General features: G+C 59.5%; 1 protein-coding gene across 1 annotated transcript; it reads right to left on the bottom strand.

The window, feature by feature from the left end:
- Window positions 1-164: 164 nt before the first annotated feature.
- Window positions 165-16,567, bottom strand: WNT2B (Wnt family member 2B). The gene is made up of 5 exons (XM_082778297.1): window positions 15,846-16,567; window positions 4,922-5,142; window positions 2,648-2,925; window positions 1,921-2,185; window positions 165-1,260 (listed from the first exon to the last, which is right to left on the bottom strand). Exons 1-5 carry the CDS (start codon window positions 16,007-16,009, stop codon window positions 1,031-1,033), a joined length of 1,158 nt encoding a protein of 385 aa, XP_082634423.1. The 5' UTR covers window positions 16,010-16,567; the 3' UTR covers window positions 165-1,030.
- Window positions 16,568-17,026: the final 459 nt, after the last annotated feature.

The following is a 17,026-nucleotide window of genomic DNA, read 5'->3' as shown; positions in this document are numbered from 1 at the left end:
TTTATATGCTGGATGCCACAGCTCTGCCCTGGGAGAAACAAGGGGGTGGTTCCTGGGGTGGGGAGGTCCCTACTTTAGGGTGGCAGGAGCTGCAGACAAACAGGAGGAACTGCAGGCTGAGTCCCACCTGGGAGGAAGCACACAACTGGGCGTGCAGAAATTCAAAAAGCAAGAACGTCATTTTCTGATACAGGTTTATAATGAATTTTGACTTAAAATAATAAGCAGTATACACAACATACAAGTGAGTTTTACAGAGAGATGCTGTTGTACCCATCAACTTCTGAACCTACCAGTAAGTTCACAGATTGTTTGCTCTCTCTAGCCCTCTGTGTCTGCAAACGTCTCTGGGTAGCCTTTGTCTTCTTGCAGTCATTCAGGCTTCAGTTGGCAGTTCACAACTCTGCTCCTCATCCCCCCTGGGGAGATGGGAGAAAGCTGCAGGAGCTGCTCTCGTTCAGCGAGCGTCAGTAGTGCAGCTGGGGTCAGTATGCCAGGACTGCTCGAGGGGAAACGTGGAGATCTTGGAACGTCAGAATTCGCAACACCCTTCCTCTGGCCTTGCAAAAATAACAATAAAAAAAAAAAGGAAAAGCAAGAGTGCTTTCTGCGGGAGTTTGTTACTCGGAACTAGTGGTGTTTTGCTGGTGAAACTTCCCTGTAAATTCTCTGGCGAGATGCAGCATTCCTCAGGCATTGCATCCTGGCGCTGGGTGCTCCAAGTCCATCAGGTGCACCGTCCCTTTGCGGAGAGAACAACAGGCAACAGAAGTTTCACAGTTGAAGCAAGGAGCGCGGACTCCTCCTAGGGAAGGGATTAGTTTTGCTGAGCAATGAGAAGGGTCCACAGTACCTCCTGGGAAATGTAGTCCTTTCTTTAGTGCTTCGCAGAATTAATTAAATAAAAGCCATGCAGTCGAACTACAGCTCCCAGAACGCCATGGCCCGCAGGGCACGGGTGTTTTACAAAATTGGAAAGGTGGTGGGGGGGGCGTTGCATCTGCCTCCTCCCTCCGCTGCTCTCCTCTCTTCAGGTCTGGTCCAACCACTCCGCCCGTTTGGGGGCTTTACACGTGTGCACGTCCACAGTGTCCTCGCACTCCTTGCAGCGCACGGCGCAGCACCAGTGGAACTTGCACTCGCACTTGGTGACCCGAGTGACGCGCGTGGTGTCGTACCCCCGCCCGCAGCACATCACCTCGCAGCCGTCCGTCCCACGGGACATCTTGTTGCACACGCGCCCCGCTGTGCCCAGGGAGCCTGGAGGAGGGAAGCGAGAGTCGGTCAGGTCCTTCCTCCTCCTCCTTCTCCTCCCTCCTGTGCCTCCCCCAGACAATATTTACCAGCTGAGCCCTCCGCAGGGCTCTTTTCTCGGCAGATAAAAGCTCCCCGTTTCTGGTACAGCACACCTGGGTGTGCTGCTACACCAGGGGGACTGGGGAGCATCCCCAGCCCCTGCCATGCTCCAGGCTCCGACAGCCACTGACCCTCCTGGCCGGGGCTGAGCACAGACACTGCCTGCCCTGCCCCTCGTCCCTCTGTGCTCAGAGATGCCCCAGGCTGGCCCACCAGCAGGCTTTTTATTTGAGGGATCTTGGCTCAGCAGAAGCAAGGCTCCGTGCTGCGTTAACTACAAGAGGCCTACAAGGTTTGGGTCTTTGGTGTAAAGCCTGGGGATTTTGGACAAATCCCATCCAGCTCTGTGCAGGTGGGCACACCTTGGTGTGCTGTGGGGACTTGGCACAGTGACCGCCAGCACTCCCCAGGGCCCTGGGGGTGCTCAGCCCCTGCTGCCCACTCTGCTTGGCTTGGGAGCTGTCATCCCAAAGGGGTCTTTCTAGGCTGGACCGTTTGGGAGTTGCAGGGCTGCCAGGAGGGGAGGAAGAGCTGCTTTTAGGCAATCCCGGGTGCTTTTTTTACCTGCTGACTTGTCCATCACGCAGTAATCAGGCGAGTTCTCAAAATAGACCAGGTCGGTCTTTGTGGGCTTCCTGAAGTTCTTGTTGGCCACGGTGAAGCCGGTGCCGTCCTGGTTCATTATCACTTGGATGGCCCCGTTGTATTTCTTCCTTAGGTAGTCCCCTGTTTTCCGAAAATCTGACATGGCCAGCCAGCAAGTCCTTAGTGTGCAGGAGCCGCTGACGCCGTGGCATTTGCACTCCAGCTTCAGGAAGCGTTTCACAGCCTGCGAGCAGAGGGAGGCCCTGAGGAGCGGCACTCACCCCACGTTGTCGTCCCCGGCCCCACAGAGCTCCTCCGCCCAGGGCTGCCCCGCTTCGGGCTCCCCAGTGCCGGAGGGCAGCCTGCTCCCAGCCCCCTCCCTCAAACAGCCCACAGCGAGCCTGGGGAACTGCGATTGTGGCTACCGGTGGGGCCCTGGGGGCAACGAGTGCTAGGAATTGGGCTTGGCAGAGGTGGGAGGGCTGCCAGCAGTGCGAGCGCTGCGGGCTGAGGAGCGGTCCCAGGGTCACTGATGCTAGCCGGAGCCTGCGGAGGGGCGCTGGGGGGTGGGTGTCCTGCCCGACACGACCCGTCCCCCTCTGTCCCCCCTTGTCCCTCCTGCCACCGCAGAGCAGGGAGCACCTCCTGGCAGCATGGCCAGGTGGTCCCCGTGGTGTGGAGGCGTCCCCGGCAGCGCTGCACTCACCATCCTGCCGCAGCGGTTGTTGTGCAGGTTCATCAGCGCCCGGGCGTCCTTCACTTTCTTCTCCTTGGCGTCCACGAAGGCTTTGGCGAAGCGGATCCCGTAGTTGATGTTGTCGCTGCAGCCGCCCCAGTCGAACTCCCCGCGCTCGTCCTTGGCGCGGCCCCGCTTCAGGGGGTCGCAGCCGCAGGCCTTCAGGTCCCCTTGGCTGCAGGCCCGCGTGATGGCGTACACCACCCCGGCCGAGGAGATGGCGTAGACGAAGGCGGCCTCCCTGCTGCCTGCAGAGCGGAGACAGGGCACGGGGAGTGAGGGACGGGCTCGTCCTGGGCACGGGCAGCCCTGGGGAAGGGGGCGCGGAGCTGGCGGCACCTTGGGTCAAGACAAACTGAGCGCTGCCCGTCCCTGCTGCCCGCACCGCTCAGCACCCAGCCCAAGGGGGATTTTGAGCTCATGGAGGGCTGGAGGGGGCTGAGCCATGCTACTGAGCCGCTGCTTTGTTCCCTTACCCCGTTCCCTTACCCCATCCCCTCTCCCCCACAGCAGCAGCTCCTGCTGGGTGCTGGCACCAGGCTGCTGATGGGGCTCCCAGCCTGGCCCCCGATGGCCCTGACTCAGCCAGACCCATGGGTGCTGAGCATGGGTGGTGGCAGCGCCGGGGCACGCGGGGACAGGCGGCTCCCATGGGTGCTGCTGTCCCCACAGACAGGGCTTTGGCTGCCACGGGGCTCCCCACACGGCCCAGAGTGCTGCCTGGCGCTCTGCGCCTCTGCTTTGAGTTCGCAGCTGTTTTTATAACGTTGTAAAAGAAGCTGCAAATCAAAACCATGCTAGGCTCCATTCGGAGAGCCTTTGAAAGCAACTTCAAAGGGAACAGAGCTCTCTCTGGGCCTGGCAGGATGGGGCTAGGGAGAGGAGCTTTCATCATCCCCTGTCCTCAGCAGCTGGGAGAGGACGTGGGGCTGGAGCAGGGACGTGGGGCTGGAGCTGTGGCAGGACACGAGGATGAGGATGAGGCCACGGTGTGGCGGGGTGAGCGCCATGGCCCCATGCTCGCAGCTCCCCCCGCCGGGGCTGCTCCGGGCCTGCCCCGCTCGCCAGCCCCCGCCAGCCAGGAGCGAGCCCCCGGCGCCGTCCCCGCTCACGTGTCCTCCAGATGAGCGGCTCCCGGTGCGTCCAAGCTGCTCCTGCTCCCAGCCGCGTTTGATTTGGGGTGGGATGGCTGGATGCGCCCCGGCCCGTCACGTCCTGGGGAGCAGCATCTGCGCTGCAGCGGGGCACCGCATGCGCTCCCCACGCTCCTGCTGGCTGCGGGAGCCACGTGGCGATTTCTGCGCTGGAAGTGCCCCCATCCCCATCCCTGCCTCCATCCTGCCCTTCCTCCTCATCCCTTGGGTCAGGAATGGGAAATACAGCCGGGCAATACCCAGTCCGTGGGTATCCTTCAGCAAGCGTATCTCCTGATTCCCCCCACCCCAGCCCCTGACTGGGTCCCACGCTGTGAATTTTGACCTCGGGGATTTGGGAGCTGAGCCTGGCTTGGTGAGCGAGGTCCCGGCCTGCAGACGGGGACGGGCGGGTGGCACCCTGAGCGCCCCACCCCACCTTCAGCGCTTCGTGGGCACCGTGTCGGTGTCCCCGACCTCACCTGGAGCCCTGGTCCCTGCCCTCCCTGCAGCGCTGGAGCCTGCCTCGTGGCCGCCGTCCTTCTGCAGGTCGAAGCCTGAAGCAGGGGCTGGAGCCTGAGCTCTGCCTTGCCTCCCTTGCCATGCAAGGGAACAGCGAGTTCCCACGTGAACTGCTGATTCCTGGCCAACCCTGCTCTCCAAATATTTATATATCCCATTACTGTTTACATATGAGCCTGTTCTCCGGAGGTGTCTCCTCCTTCCCCCTTCTCCCCCAGTGCTCCCCCTGCTCCATCTCATCTGGTGCAGCTATTTCAAAAGCAGTGGCCTGCTCCCATTACGGCTTGATTAATTTACAGGGAAAGGCAAAGCTCTCCTCCGGCAGTAACCCAAGCCACCGGGCACGGCAGCGAGCGGCAGCAGAGATGCTCCCAGCCTCACACCGAGGCCAGGCACGGTCCCCAGGCCTCCGGGAGCGGGGCCGGCATGCGGCACCCTCCCTAGGGACCAAGATCTTTAATCCCACCCCTCTTTTTTGAGACATTTTCAAAACATTACTGCTAAACAAGTGGCATCCGTAGCCACCTGCGTTTCCCATCACGGCGCAGACGTCCCCGGGTGGGGGCAGAGGGCGTGGGGCAGCACCTACTTCGCAGCATGACCCTGCCGAAGACGGTGTGGTCCCGGTCCAGGGTGCTGCAGTTCCAGCGGTGGTGACGGAATTGGTGCTGGCACTCCCGGATCCACTCCTTGGCTCCCTCCCCGACCGACTGCATGATGTCGGGGTACCGCTGGCACAGCTGCCGCTGCTTGTTCACCAGCCCGGGGATGTTGTCGCAGATCACCCTCGCGCCCAGCGCCCCGATGTACCTGCAGGAGAGACGGGGCCGGCGTTAGCACCTTGCACTCGGGGGCTGGAGGTTGTTCTGCGGGAGGGGAGCCCCCAGGGGCAGCGGAGGAACTCTCCCAGCCTCTGTCCCTCCATCCCAGCCCCCTGCTGCAGCCTGGCCCTGCTGAGCACAGCGGGATGGAGCCGAGCTGGGGCCAGCACGGCCAGCACTGGGGTGGCTTCACGATGCCGCCCGCCCTCCCCTCCGGTTGGGGCACTCTGTGGGGACGGGGGTCTGTGGCAGCAGCAGATGATGGACACACCACTGAAGGTGGACGTCCAGGGCCAGGCTGCATCCCCCGTCCTGCCCGCGTGCTGCCTGCATCTCGGCCTCCTGCCGTGCAGCAGGGGGTGGGCAGGGGTTCGGTGCAGAAAGACAATGTGCAAGCACGGCCTGGTGCGGCCCGCTGAGCCCAACGGGCAGCCTTCCACGGAGCTGAGGGGGATCCTGACTCCTTCTGCACCCAGCAGCCCTCGCTGCTGCCTCGGGCCAGCGCGGACAATGGAGGCGAGGTGGAATTTTCCATCCCCATCCAGCCCCTGCCTCCGCCGCCTGCTCACCCCAGCCAGCCGCAGGCTGCTTTGTGCCGGGGAATGATTTTTGCCACATACCACGGAGCTGTGCTTCTGGCTGGAAGGGAAGAGGTTTGGGTGGGATTCAAATGTTTCAAACCCCCAGTATGGAAATAAGACCCTCCCTTTAGTAATAATAAAAGGCAATAAACTTGGGCAACATTTCATTGTCTCTCTCTCTCTGGCTATGTTCTATCATTTCTATCGGCCTCACAGATAGCTCAGGAAAGCCCTGCGAACACAGAAAGCAACGGGATCTTTTCCCTTTTTAAAAAATATTTTGTTTAAATGCTGGCAGAAGCACAAGGTCATCTCAGGCTGGAGCTGAGGATAACAAACCCAGCTCCCCATGGCTTTGCGAGCCACGGCGCCGAGGGCCAGCGAAAGTTACTCCTGCAGCCCTGCTCGCCAGCCTCCCCTCGCACAGCCGTGGTGGTGGCTCCCTCGTGGCCCTCCCCAGTGCCCTTTGCCCACCAGCAGTGGGGGCTCCCTGTGGTGGAGGAGGAGGATGAGGAGGGTTGGAGGCTACGTGCTCCTGGTGCGACTGTGAGGGCAGCGCGGGGTCTTGGCCATGCCTGGCCCAGCTCAGCCTGCTTGGACCCAGGCGGGGACAGGGACGTGCACGTGTCCCTGCCGGGGATGGAGATGTGTGAGTGTCCCTGCCGGAGCTGCCCGGGGCTGGGGTAGAGGGGGAGATGCAGGGAAAGCTGGAAGAGGTGAAAGGCTCCTTGATGGGGCCCTCCCCATCGGTTGGCACGGGGGGATGTCAGAGGGGGCTCTGCCCAATGCCAGGCAGGGGAGGGGGCTCTGCTCCACTCCAGGGATCCTGGGGACACGGCAGTGCCGAGCACCACCCCAGGGACCCAGACCCAGGGAAACCCTCCAGACAAGGCAAACACCAGGCATTCCCCCTTTTTACACGCTGAGCTAATGACTTCTCCCGTTATTAATTCTTCTGCCAAATATCCAGATCTGAGCAAACGCTATCAGCAAGAAAGTGGAAGGAGGGCACAGGAGGAGGGCAGACACCTGCCTGCAGCAAGCACCTCGCTGCTGTCCCCTGTTCTGCTCTGGCTGTGGCTGCACACCACAGGCAGATGATCTGCAGCAGTACCTGCAGGCTTTCACCTGCAGTCATGGACTGAAACCCTTCCCCGAATGGCTGTGGCACTGGAAAGTGGCATGGCACAAGGGGAGAAATTTCCTCTTTTGTCTTGGAAAGCCCACGGCTGTAGCGGTGAGACCTGGCTCCTCCACTTCGTGGGAGAGTCTCCAGTGGGGTTCAGTTACTCTGAAATGGAGCAAGACAAGAACATCGAAAAATTTCCTGCCAAGCAGAATTTTGGGAGGGGAAAAAAAAACACAACAAACATTTGTTTTGGATTGATTAAAGCATCCCTTCCGATCTTATTTCTAAAAATCTATGACATTTCAAAAACATTGAAATAGGAAATAAGAAGGATGTCCTGAAAAGTCCCCAGCTGCCCTATCAGAATGCTTTGCTTCATTTTTTAGAAATTAAGTCGTGCTGGAAGTGGCAAATTTCTGTGAAGTGCTTTACTCTTGGGGAATCTGCATTTTACAGCCGGAAGGAACTACCCCAAACTTCAGAAACAGCTGCGAGAGCAAAGTGCTGCTGCGTCCTCGGGGACTGCTCGGCCCTGGGCTTCTGGGTGCGGAGAAGCACAGGTGATGGAGAGAGGCAGGGCACATCCCCGTGGGCATCCTGCAGCAAGGAGGAGCCAGGACAGAGGGTGGGCATGGCTAATTATGTGCAGGTGGGGATAACGAGCCCTGCAGCGTCTGCAGAGCCCTTTGCTACAGACAGAGGGGTTTGCTCAGCTCAGCTCAGCTCTGGGGGCTGGCACTGGTCTCTCTGATGGCCTCGTGCTGTGCCGTGTGTCGCATTTCCCTTTTGCTCCTGGAGCTCAGCTCCCAGCAGTGCAGGGAGCACCGTGCTGCTGCTCGCCCTGCTGCACCTCTGCGCATCCCCGGTTCCTGCAAGGAGCGACCCGCGCGGCACCAGCACGGACCAGGCTTCATGCTCCACAGGCAAGTGCTCCCAGAGCCTGGGCGGAGAGGAGGTAAAGTGGTCCCAGCTTCCTGCTCCCTTTTTCTCTTCTCTGCAAGGAAATCTGCTGCCCTCAGGCAGCCGGCGATGCAGCTGAGGCGAGCCCAGCTCTTTCTCAATAGCCTGCAAACGCTGGCTGCTGCGGCACATTGCGAGAACAGGAGACAACTGTCACATGTTGGCTCCCAGTTGTTTTTCTTACTCTAAGAGTCTGCTGACTTCTACTCTTGTAAACAAGGAGAAACCTAAATTGCTTCTAAGATAAACATGCAAATCGGAGGCAGACGCATCTATTTACTTGGCAGCGTGCATTTTGTGCTAACCCCCTCCCAGTGCTCGCCCCTGCGTTGTGCGCGCTCTGCTTCCGCGCTTCCCATGGCAGCGTGTTGGCTCCCCACAGGGCTCGTGGGCTCCTTGGGGTGCTCTCACAGAGCTGTGTGGCCTGTATCACGTCTCTGCCCGTGGTTAGGGCTGCTCTGGTGCAAAGTCTCAGCAGCTCAGAGCTCTCCTACCCGCTGCTGCTCCCCTCCCTGCAGGGTAAGGGGGCGTTCGTGCCACTGCCTGCTGGCTGCAGGGTCCGGGGATGTGCTGCACGGTGTCCCCGGGACCAGAGGTCCACATGCCTTGCTCTGACTTCATCTTCCTGGTGTTTGGGAACCTCTTTCTGGATCGAGAAATTGTGCTTTTGGCACCAGCCCCCTGCTGCTGAGCTCTTTAGCGAGAAAGACCAGAAGTCTGAGGAGAAGGGCTGGCTCCCAGGCGTGGCAGCGCGCAGATCCAGAGCTCCGCCAGAGTCCAAGGCGCCCGGCAATAGGCGGCCGGGAACCTCTCCCGCTGGAGCGAGCGAAGCTCTGCCTGCCTCAGCCTGGGCCAATGCTGCACAACCCTTTCGGTAAAGAAATTTCTCCTAATTTTGCTTAATTCCTAACCGCTCCTCACCAAGGCAACAGCGCGAGCCTGCTCTGTGTGTTGAGATCCCAATGAGGGTGAGGGGCTCCTGCGGGGTCGTGCCTCTGTCTGGACCCCGCAGCGGGTATCTGGTGGGAAATAGCTCCTGGAAAATGAGTTCTGAAGAAAGAAAACGTTTCATGGGAATGGGTAAATTTCAGAGGACCCAGAACTTGCGATAGTTTGTAACTTTTCTGTGAGGTTAAGGCGGTGTTGAGAAATGAGTGCTGTGATTCAGTTTCTAATGAAAATAATATTAGACACTGCTGTATCTAATATTTTATATGGCATTGAAAAAACACTATTTGAGCTTTATTTAGTTTCAAGAGGCAAAGTTTTGGAATTGCCATTCTAAGGCAAATCTAAAAATTTTATTTTTTTTGTGCTCTGCTTTATGATTAAAGCAACTGTTGAAATGTTGGAAGTTCCCACCGTGGGGAATCAGGGTTGCACCAATACCATTAAAGGCAGAATTTTGAATTAGAATAATCCCAGGTTAAATTTACCCTGGGAGAGGGATGCCCACACGAGGAAGTTTGATGACGCAGGAGAAGAGGATGCTCGGAGCATCCCCGCGGGGAGATCCTGAGTGAGGGCAGCGGCGGCAGGGAGCTGAAGCACGAGGCTTTTTGTCATTTGTTAGTGCAGAGAGAGTTAATGGCTGAAAAATGATGGCAGGTTAACATTTCCTCCTGAGGATCCTGAAACACCTTGCGAAGTACTTGTAGCTGCTGTGCAGGGTGGGAACAGAAGTGCACGGGGGCAGACAGGGCAGCACAAAGCCTGCTCCTGACAGATGCAGCCAGCTCTGTGGCTCTGAAATCGCCCAGAGATGCTGCTCCGACCTGGAGGAGCTGGGAGCAGGTCTCCAGGCAGGCACCAGGCTCGGCTTCTCCAGCCCATCTAACAGCCTGTGACCTGAAGAGCTGCCACTCGTGACCTGGCCTCTCCCACCAAGATTGCTGAAGATAGTCGGGTCGGCTTAAACCCAGGACCCCTGCTGCCGAAGCTGCTCCCCGTGGTTTCCTGCAGGCTCCCTCCCTGTCCCTGCTGTAAGGGCAGGGACACGGGCAGCTGCGCGCTGCTGCAGAGCCGTGCTCGGGGCTCTCCGTTTGCCAGACCACGTTTAAAACAACAACAACAACCAAAAAAAGCAAGCGAGGCAGCCGAGGAATTGTTCCCAGCCATGCGTTAGGCATGCCTCTGAACCTGATACCCCGATGGCCAGCGGGTGGGTGCCCGCTGCCGTGCCCTTGCCCAGGCTCTGTCCCTGCAGCCGGGGGTCAGGAGGTGCCTGGCATGGGGGAGCTCAGCCTCTGCCCTCTGCTCCTGGGGCACTGCTTCTGACAGGGAGCTGAAAGCACTGCCTGGCTTGGCTGGGCTATCAGGCACTGCTGGGGTCCTTCCCCCGGGGAAACCAATTAATTTCCCCACTGCTCTCATGAGCACGCTGGTAGTCCTGAAAGACCGACTTGGGAGCCAAGCTCTGTTGGCTTCTGCTCTTTTTCCTTCCCAAGGAGCCGATACGAAACTTGTGTTTTGGTGGGAGGCTGGAGAGCCCTAGGCAGCTCTCGGTTGGGAAACAAACCTTCCAGATAGGATCAAATCCAACATCCCTGTCTCTCTATCTGATAAAGAGCAAATTCCGGAGAGCCTGACAACATTTTGCCTCCTCAAGTGCTTTGCATACTTCCCATGGAGATTGTGCTTTCCTTCCCCTGCTCTCCATGGCTGTGGGTGGACAATTTATAGCCAATTGCAAAGCGCTTTGGGTTGCAAGGTGCTATAGACATTTGAGATATTATTTTATTATTGTAAACTCTGAGTATTTTATTAAGCCCCGCTGGGAACGGGGCCATCCTGGCCTGCTGGAATTGTTAACGCCTTGGAATGATTAATAGTCCTAATTTCCTCACTTAGAGCCACTACTCCGTGTGTTGAGAGCGTTAGTCTCACTTGAATGGTTTTTAATATCATAATGCTGGGCCACTACCAGTGCCATTCAAGTACTTCTCATTTTCTGTGCTGTGATCTCTTTCCTTGTGTGCCACCCTTCTTCCCCACCGCCTGCCTTCGGTTCCTTGTCGGGGTCCCCCCTCTGGGACCTCCCTGTGTGGGCGAGCAGCTGGAGATGGGGATGCCCTGGGGGCAGTGGGACATGGGGGGTGCTGGGTGCGCCTGCGGAGCTGGTGGGGTGGAAATTAGGAAAGCTGAGGGAGAAAAGGGCCCCGGGGCCTTCTGAAATAACAGCCACAACCTAGCACTGTTCCTCTGACAGATGCCAGCTGATGTAGGAACACAATCCAAAGCGCTCATCAAAATTATGCTTTATCCTTTCAAGTAACAATTTATTTTTCCCATCCCCAAATCCCAAAGCACTTTGCCAAGGGGTGTGGAGAAAATGCAGTCGCTGGTGGCAAAGAAGCTTCTCTTGTCCTTGGCGTATCGCGTGTGCTGTGGCAGGGGACGCCTGTTTCAGCAGGCCTGGCACAGTCTCACTTCATGGTGCTCTGTAGGTGCTGCTGAAGTTGGTTTTAGTAATAGTAAAAGCTAACGAGTTCGGGAAAGCAAAAGGATTTTTTTTTTCCTTGCGCGTTTCTTTTTAAAGAGACACTTCCTATAGGTGAAAGTGACCGTAATGAAAAATGAACTAAGAAATACAATTAGGATTATTATAACTGAGTGGAGTGACTGAGAGAACCCATCTGTTCCAATACACTCCCAACGCAGAACACCAGCGCTGCTACAGGGGCCAGGGAGTTCATTCTCCATCAGTCTGATGTTACTCTGAAACTTATTTTTCAAAGCGAGGGCTCCCCGGATGGCTGGGGCTACGGAGCACTTGGGGATAAAGACTTCCTGGTCGCTGACCTCCCGCTGCTAACACCGAGCAGAGCGCTTTGCCAGGACGAGCGCTGGGCCCCCCCAGACCCCCGCTCACTGCTCACACTCCCCGGGTGGCAGCTCCCGTCCCGGGAACGTGCCTGGGACAGCCCCGGAGCTGAGCGGCTGTGGGGACGGTGTCAGAGGGAAGCGGCTGGTACCTGGCAGCATCGGGGCCTCCAGAGCCACCGGCCTCTGAGCTGTAGCCGCAGCCTCCACCGGTGAGGCCCGGATGGGTCGCTGGGGGTCTGCCCGCCCGAGGCTGGCACCGAGGGGAGCCGGCGGCGCCCGCGCTCCCCCAAAGGGTTACGCCGGCTGCCTGGGAGGCTCGCGCACGCAGCTGTCTTTCCCTTGGCTTAATTTCAAACATTCCTATTGATGCTATTTCCCCTCCCACACACCTCAGTGTGATGCCTGTTTAAACGAGCGCCTCGCTCGTCTATCCGATAACCGCGCGGACACGTGGCTCTGTTTCTCCGTCCCTCTTTGTGCCAATCCACGGCACCTGGACCAGGACCCGGCACTGGTGCTGGGATGGAAATGCAGGGCAAGCCCTGGAGCTGAGCAGCGACAAAAACCACTGCTGCTGCCTCCCCACTGTGGGGACAGTGTCCCCGTCCCCACGTACTGTGCCTGTGGCTTCATCAGGCACGGGGCAAAGGCAGGGCACCCTCTCCTGGGGCTACTCCAGCAGGGAGAGCGTAACGCATGCTTTCTCCACAATGTGTTTTTTTCTGCCCTCAGCACGTTTTTCCCTGCCCGTGAGCCCCGGGCCCCTTGGCAGGCCAAGGCAGGGAGCTGACGCGTGGCGCTGGCTGCCTGATGGGACCGAGCATCCCCCACGATGCCTGCCTGGGTCCCGTGCCCAAACACCGTGCTCCAGGCCCCGACCTGCCCCGCTCCCAGCAGAGCCCCGCTTGTGGCCAGATCCTGCTCGCTGCTCGGCCCCAGCACAAACTCGCGCCGCTCTTCCTTCCCCAGATTTGTTTTATCTCTTCGGGAGCCTGATGCCTCCCATCTGTTCCGATGCCAGATGAAATTAAATATTTGTAGTTTCCAAGGGCTGTGGTTAGCAATAAACAAGTTAGCTAACGAGGATTTGGTGTGTCTGGGAGGTGGGGGGGATTCATGTGGGTTTGCAGGCAAGCGGGTACGTGTGAGGGTGGGGTGCGCGGGGTGTGTGTGCATGCAGCTTTGTGTACATTCCTCCTTAACCAAACCTTCGGTCTGAAATGGCTTTCCACACTAGAGCGACCAGCGGGGCTCTCAACAGCGAGTAAACTCTACTTAGTTATTTACACCGAGTTTGTTTATTGCACAGTTTATGTTTATAAGCAACGTTCGTCTAATCTTCCAAATCTTTCGGAAGGAATTTTGGAGGCCGCTTTTGGGGCCTGACGCTGCCTCGCGGCGCGGCCGGGCCTGCGCTGGGCACGGCTCCCTGCTGCCCGGCCCCACACTGCGGGTGCTGCTGCGCTCCCTACCCTTGGACGCACTCGAGTGTAAACGGGATTTAGGGATTTTCCCGTTGCATTCCTTTTTAATTTCTCTCTGTGTTTCAGCTGGTATTTGGTTGCTAAGGAACGTTTTATAGTTTGGGAGCTTTCTGCATGGATGCTGCTCCCCCAGCCACGTCCGTCCCGCGGCCGCTGGTGGTCCTGGCAGCGCTGCCCCAGCCCTCGCCCCCGCTCCTCTCTCCCACTACGCGCCCAAGCACACGCACGTCCACGGACATTTTTTCTAGCGCCAAAGTTCACCAATTCCTGAAGTTTTTGTGAGGTGGCGGGGCCGTGCCTGACGTCACCAAAAATTAATAATTTGCAGTTGTTTAGAAGAAACATTTGGTTGATATTTCCTTTCCATGTACTCTGATCAGAAGCGACCCATTTTTTTCTACTAATCTACTTTAAAACTTGACTCTGAAAATGAGAAGCATTTCCTCTATTTCCACAAGTTTATTGTGTGTGAATCCCTAGAAGAATTTGGCAATAATAATAAAAATAAGGAATGATGATGCACCACCAAATGTATTTACTGTAATATCAGTAGTGCTAAAGATGTGCTTGGAAACCTATGCAAATCACTGAACAACTTTTTCCCAAACCACAGCTGGCTGAAACCATTTTCAGTAAAACACAATTTCATCTAAACACGCTGTTTGATCAGAACTGACATGTACTGCGGACAAGCATTTGTTTTGATGAAGGTCTTCTGAGGAATGCTCTGGCCTTAAACAAAAAGAGAAAGTGCAACGAAAAATGTGAACTTCTGAGTTTAATTAATTTGGTTTAAATTAAAAAAAAAAAAAAAAAGTCATATCTAAAGGACACTGGGACCGATTCTGCTTTATGAAAGAGGTCAAAAGAAGCGTGCTGGGCTCTGCTGTGGCTTAAGGGTGCTGGGCTGGGTGGGGGCTCTGCTCCGTGCCCCGGCTGAGCCCCTGCCCCCATCACCAGGTTGCCCCCAGCTCCTCTTTCTGCCTCAAATGAGAGGCTGCCAGCCGGGGAGTCAGCCTGCAAGCTGAGAACACAAACTGCTGTGCGAGCTAAATCTAGCTTCCTACAAATAAGCCACAGCTACCGAGGCTTAAACGTGGCTGGTTTTGCTCCCGCTTGCTGGGAAGAGACGCGCATTTGGAACTGGGGCCGACACCACGGCCATTGTGGGGAGAAATGGGGTTCAAAAGCAAGGAAAATGTTTTTCATGCTGTCCCTAAAGAAAGACTTCACTCTGGTGAGCTGGTATCGGGGTGCCTGAGCAGAACAGTTCAGCTCTGGGCAGAGACTTTGTGACCGTGCCGTTGCCTGGTCTTTTTCCAGTTGCTTTACCCCTCGCGCCTACTCCAGCAGCTTCCCTCTCCTTTTCCTGCCTCCTTGGTACTGATGAGAAATATTCCAGCTTCCCCGCTACCCTGAGCCTCTTCCTCCCGCAGCTTTTAGCATATCAGCAACATCACCTTCCGCGCAGATGTTGTCCTGTCTTCGCCAGCCCTGATGGGTGGGGGCAGATAGCGGCTGGAAGCCAGGCCAGCCCTGTATCAACCTGATCCCCGTGGCCGGTGACTCATTCTCCCAGCCGCTGATTTCGGTTCCACGGGGGCCGATCGGGCTGCAGGAGCTCTCCCGGGGCAGTGCCGGGAATGGCACCGCCGCCGCCGGCTGGGCTCCGGGCTGCCCCTGCAGCACCGCTCCCTTCCCCTTCCCCTTCTTTCCTCTTTTCCCTTCCCCTTTTCCCCTCTCCCCGTCCCGGGAAGCTCTCGCCGAGAGCCTCGGAGCGCTCCCAGCCCCGGGCCGTGCTCAGCGGCACTTAACGAGCTCCAGAGCCACCGGTTCCCCCCTCGGTGTCAGATGGATTGAATTTGATTAAATTCGGCTTCACCCACCGCGATGTGCTAATGATGATGGGATTGGCGTGTTAATTGATGTTTTCCACGAAATTAGAGAGGGCTGTTACAGGACGGGAGGATACTGAGAACTTTTCGGCAGCAAACGTGTATTTTTTTTCTTCCCCCCTTTAGCGTTACTGAACTGTCGAAGCGGCACAGGCTCACTTGAAAAACTTCCCATTCCCACTTTTCCTAATTACCCTCACTCTGCAGACACGAATTTTCAATGTGACAGGAATTAGGACAGAAGGAGATTAATTTCCAGGAGGCTGCGTGGCTCTTCTCGCCGCAGCTCCGCTGGCATTTTCTATGGCATCACTTCCAGCTGTCACGGAGCCTTATCTCGTTCCGGGGAGGGAGAGCAGAGCCCCGGGAGCCCACGAGCAGCCGCCGTGCAAGCGCCGGGGCCGCAGCGCAGCCGGGAGAGGCTGGGGACAACCACGCTGCCCTCCGCGGGTTATCGGGGGCAGCCCCATTTCCCCCTGCCCGTGCCGAGGGCACTGATCCTGCTCTGCTTTTTAAAGGACCGGGCGGCGGAGCGGGCTCCCGGGGCAGCCCCCGCGGGCTTCTCCCCGAGGGCCGCGCAGGTGGCGGCGCGGAGCCCGGCGGGACCGGGACCGGCCCCGTCCTGCGTGGGACCCCCGGAGAAACCGGGGCCGGGGGGAGCCGAGGCTGCCCTGCCCGACCCGGCTCTGCCCGGTCCCGCAGCGCTGCCTGGGGCCCCGTGGTCGCTTCCCGGCTCCCCCCCCGAGCGCCGCGGCTCAGCTCCTGCCCGTCGGGGCGGCCGGGACCGGGCTTTTCCCCCCCCCCGGCTGGACACTCACCACCACGAGGAGTCGGCGCGGGGCGGCAGGGCGAGCAGGATGAGGACGAAGGGCAGGTAAATCCGCGGGGCCGCGCCCGCCGTCCGAGGGAAGGCTCCGCACTCCGCACGCCCGGGGGCCACGGCAATCCCAGGAGGCGCTTCCAGGCGGTTTGTGCTCAGCATATCTCTGCGAGGCGCGCTCCGGCCGGAGGAACGAGCGGGGCCGGGGGCCCGCCCGTGCTCCCCTCGGGCGACGGCGGTGCGGGCGCCGAGCCGTGCCCGTCACTGCCCCGGTGCGCGGCTCCCGGCTCCGCGAGGCTGAGCGAGCCCCGGCTGCGCCCCCGCGCCCGGGAGCATGCTGCTGCTGCTGCTGCTGCTGCGAGGAGGGGGGGGGCGGCGGCAGGGCTCCGGAGAGGGGAAGGGAGGGGGGTCCCGGGGCTCAGCGCCCCCCGAGCGGTGCGGGGCGGGCGGCGGGGCCGGGCCGGGCCATGGAGGGCTGCGCGCGGAGGGCGAGGACGCACTGGGGATGGGAGCGCGGGGGCCGCGGCCAAATATTGACAGCTCGCGGCGGGCTGCGGGCTCTCATTGGGCAGAGTCAGAAGCGCGGAGCCGAGGCTCCGGCCGGACCGACCCCCGCCTCCCCGAGGGCACGGCGGACAGCCCCCTGCGGGCCCCTGCCCACCGCGGGGCAGCCCCGGGCCGCCGCCGCGCCCCCGCCCGCGCTCCCGCGGCCGCCCCGTCGGGGTCCGCCCGGGGCAGGGGCGCAGCGGCCGGGCGGGATGCTCGGGGCCGCCGCCGGCTCCTGCCGCGCTCGCCCCCGCCAGGTGTCACTGCAGGGTGGGAAACGGCCGCCCGGACCCCGCTCCGCGCCTCTCCGCACCCGCGGGGCGGGCCCGGGGCAGCGCCGTGCCCGAGGCTTCCCCGGGCCCCCGCGCTCTGGATCCGGGCAGGGGGCCGGGGAAGGGCGCAGCCCCCTCGGGGACGCGTGGTCCCGGGGCAGCGCCGCTCCCCGACCCCGTGCGAGGGCACCCCCGGCCGCAGCCCGCCCCGTCGGGTCGCGTTTGGAGGCTGCGAGCACCCGGCGGGCCTCTGCCCCCTGGGGAGGGTTGGGGGTCTCCCATCTCTGTTGGCTCCCTGGGACTGCGGGGACGGGGGAGGGCTGGCGGGGGAGCTGCCCTTGACTCTGAGCTCCCCACTGGT

This window comes from Aythya marila, assembly GCF_965140915.1.
Source record: "Aythya marila genome assembly, chromosome: 24".
Classification (NCBI taxonomy): Eukaryota; Metazoa; Chordata; class Aves; order Anseriformes; family Anatidae; genus Aythya; species Aythya marila.
Note: the sequence above shows the minus strand (reverse complement) of the source record. Positions and strands in the feature narration are given on the sequence as shown.